The sequence below is a fragment of the Andrographis paniculata genome, unplaced genomic scaffold (assembly GCF_009805555.1).
Source record: "Andrographis paniculata isolate CXL003 unplaced genomic scaffold, ASM980555v1 Contig64END, whole genome shotgun sequence".
In the NCBI taxonomy this organism is placed as follows: domain Eukaryota; kingdom Viridiplantae; phylum Streptophyta; class Magnoliopsida; order Lamiales; family Acanthaceae; genus Andrographis; species Andrographis paniculata.
This window is the reverse complement of record NW_026137600.1, coordinates 924,222-927,998: the sequence shown is the minus strand read 5'-3', so window position 1 is coordinate 927,998 and position 3,777 is coordinate 924,222. Positions and strand designations below refer to the sequence as shown.

The window sequence follows — 3,777 nt, the reverse complement described above, 5'->3', positions numbered from 1 at the left end:
CAACCTGTTTATTATCGTGTCAGGTTCGTGTTGACCTGTTTATTATCGTGTTGGATTCGGATTGACTCGTGTTGACCCGTATACATAATTAAGTCATATTTCTTGATTCAAATTAAATAATATTTTGTTGCGTTGTCGTCTTATGTTAGTTTTTATTTGTTTGAGCGTAAATTAGGTTGAATTATTTAAAATTGAACTATGTTTAAATTAATTTATAAGAAAATTAATAAATTATGATTATTTTACATATATAATAAATATATTAATCAATATTAATATACTATAATCGGATTCGAGTTGAGAGTCTCAACCCTAACCCGACCCGTTTATTATCGTGTCGGGTTCGTATCAATCCGTATACATAATTGGGTTGAAATCTTTGACCCAAATTTAATTATTTCGTGTCGAGTTGTCGTGTTTGGTCAGTTTTTGCCGGCTCTAATTTCCACGCGTTTTGATTTGCTGCCATTAATTAATATCGAAGTTTGGAAGCTGTTGAACGTAACTTTCAACCATATATGCAACACACAACTTCTATCCTATTAATTAATATATATATATATATATATGTATATATACTAGAACCCGGCGCGCGATATGCCGCGCCGGTGTATAATAAAAATAATTTCGTGTAAAACATATATATACACATGTAAAACAAGTAAACAAGTTCGATTGCAACAAAATCAAAGTAAAACAACCTCAACATTTAGCTTAAAACGTGATGTAAATTTTAGGTCACTTCCTGTACTTGGAGAGACCAGAAATGCTAGTGGCTGGAAAGAAGATTGAAAGTAGAGAAAGCTAAGACTAAACCATAGATGCCTTATTAACAGCTTTTAGCTGTTTGACCAGTCAAAAAATTAATTTAGGTGTTTGGTAACTTAGCTTTTTGAAAGATCTTTTTGGACTAAAAAGCTAATTTCTGAAAACCTCATCTACCCAGCGTTTTGAAAGAATTTGTCATTTTAATTTTGGTTATTCCTTATTTACCCTTAAAACTTAATTATTTTATATATATATATATATAAATATATTTTTATAGCTATATTTATTAATTATTTTTAATATATTTAATATTAAATTATATTTTTTTTGTAAATTTAAAATAATTACTATTATTAATTATTACACATAAATTATTTTATTTGTAAAATATATAAATTTTTTAAACTAAATCAAATAAAAAAATGTTATTAATTTATTTTAATATATTAAAACAATAATTTAACATAATAAAAATATATATACGAAAGATTTATTATTTTATATTTTATATAATTTCAGTAAAAAATTATTATTTTTTAGTAAAAATAATTTTTTTAATTCTAAATAATAAAAATAAAAATAAATATTTTATAATATTTTTATAATTTTCAATAATTAATAATAAAAATTCTCATAAATTTCAAACCAAAATGAACAAAATTAAATATTTTAAAAAATAGCATATCAATGTCCTTAATAGTCATTTTATATATAAACAGCTAATGAGTTATTTTACCAAACACTTTAACACAAACCGCTAATTGAATCAGCTATTCAAACCAGCTAATTGAATCAACTAACAGCTAAAATCTAATTGAATAAGCTAACAACTAAAAACTATCTGCTAATTGCGAAACGCACCCTAAATAAAATAGGAAGACATACATCTTCTATTTCAAAAAATTTAAAATATGCGGATGACAACGAAATGATCTTTTTAGTAAATTCCAAAAAAAATGAAGAATCGATTGGACAAGGAGAAGACACAAGAGAGTCGTTTGGAAAATGGACAAAAACAAATGGATGGTTGGTGGAGGAGGAGGAGTAACACGCCATTGGCACACGGTGGCAGCAGGACAAAGAAAGGGTGGGTGATTGTGAAGGGCTAATGAGAAGGGTATAAAAGACAATTCACGTGGCAAATTGGCACAATCTTATATATATATATAAGATATAATAATATATATTCAATTGTAATGTCTTTTCATTTGAAAATGATTATTTTAAGTTTTGCAGTAAAATAAAAATTAATACTAATATTTTATTAGTCACTGTGTATAAAATTTTGATACTTTTCTTTTTAACTTTATGTTTAATAATATATTTGTAATTTAAATAAAAATTAAAAATATTTTGATATTAATATAATAATATTTTTCCAAAAAAAGATAAAAATATATATATATATATACTTTTAAATAAGACAAACAAAAATAGTAAAAATAATTTTTGAATTAAAATGGGGAGAGTATCATTTATTGTTTGTTTATTACATATTATGTCCTACTAAATTCAGTTCAGTAACTGTTGCCGTTTATAGGTGTGTTTGATTTTGAGCTGGGATTTGAATAGTAAAAATTTTGAATTTGAATAGTTGTATAATGTGATATAAATAAATGTTGATGTGATATTTTGAATATAAAATTAATTTTAGTATAATATAAAAAATAAAAAATAGGTGTTTGATTTGATATTTTTGGAAAAAAAATTTTGGATGAATAGTATAAATCCAATCCAATCCCCAAACAAACACATATATATATATATATATATATGTAGTGTGTAATTAGTCGTAGTAACGAACATACAAAGTATTCTCAAACACAAAATATCTCTCAACGGGCTCAAACGAATACGTATTCTCTATCAAATACCCTCTGGCCATCCGGAAGATCCCGGTCCCTCCCAGTATCGCCAGCTCCCGGCCCCTCGGGATCCCGATCGGATTCCTCCCCGCCACACACACGGTGCTGCCGTTGTACGGCCCCGCCGTGAACACCACGTTGATCGCCACCGCCACCGCCGGCTCCCGGAGGTCCGCCGACGTAATCATCCCCTGCGCCCGCCCAAGCTCCGGCGAGCTCCTGATCGGATCCGCCGTCGCCTTGTCGTCCAAAACCCTAACCAGCCCGAATTGCGTCGGCGATGTCGCCGTGATCGACGATCGAGCAACCTCGTATAAATTCGGCTCGGGCCCCCCCTCAGCGCTGTGGAGGTAGAATCGGATGACCGCTGATTTCTCCTTTTTCCGAGAGAAGGCTCGGAACCAGGCGTCGGGATCGGCCGCCGCCACCGTAGCAGCGGCAGCAAGTAGGAGGAGGGAGAATGAGAGTAAATGTGCCATTGTGGATTAGTTAATTTAATTTAATTGAGTTAGGGGTTAGTGTTTGATTTTTGTAGGGTTTCTATTTATAGGTGAATTGGACTTCATTTATAGTTTTGGAAGTTATTGAGTTTTGGAAAAAAAATTAAATAAATAAAAAAAATTAAAATTTTGATGTGATATTTATATAATAATAATAATAATAATAATAATACTCTTTCCAGGCTAGTGTGTCCCTTTTACTGTAGATACAAAAATTTTGTGAAGTATATAATTAGTAAATAATTAAAAATATATTAATAAAAATAATTATCGCATAATAAAAATAATTTTATATTAAAAATTATGATAATTAATTAGTTTAATTAAAATTAAAAAATTTTAAAAACACGGTAAGTGAAACAGATGAAGTAATTGTTTGATAAATAGTGCTGAGAATTGTAAGAGTATTTATAGCAACGATTACCGGCACCTAGTCAAAAAACAGATAGCACATGATATTATAATTATAGTTAGAAAATGAGTGTTAAATAAAAGTAAGTAATTGTACCGTATAAATGTCATAAATGCACTTCATGTGCTGAAGTCGATTATAAATTGTGTTGTCTTTAATTATGACATATATTGTCTGTTCATATATTATATTTTTATTATACTAATAGAAAATAAACAGTACATGTTATAGT

General features: G+C 28.9%; 1 protein-coding gene across 1 annotated transcript; it reads right to left on the bottom strand.

Moving 5' to 3' along the window:
• Positions 1 to 2,461: 2,461 nt before the first annotated feature.
• Positions 2,462 to 3,232, bottom strand: LOC127261825 (dirigent protein 22-like). The gene has a single exon (XM_051290230.1). It carries the CDS (start codon positions 3,110 to 3,112, stop codon positions 2,555 to 2,557), a length of 558 nt encoding a protein of 185 aa, XP_051146187.1. The 5' UTR covers positions 3,113 to 3,232; the 3' UTR covers positions 2,462 to 2,554.
• Between the last annotated feature and the right edge of the window lie 545 nt (positions 3,233 to 3,777).

What these genes read in the sequence shown, in the direction of transcription:
- LOC127261825 (XM_051290230.1), bottom strand. Translation starts at nt 3,112, where the DNA reads ATGGCACATTTACTCTCATTCTCCCTCCTCCTACTTGCTGCCGCTGCT.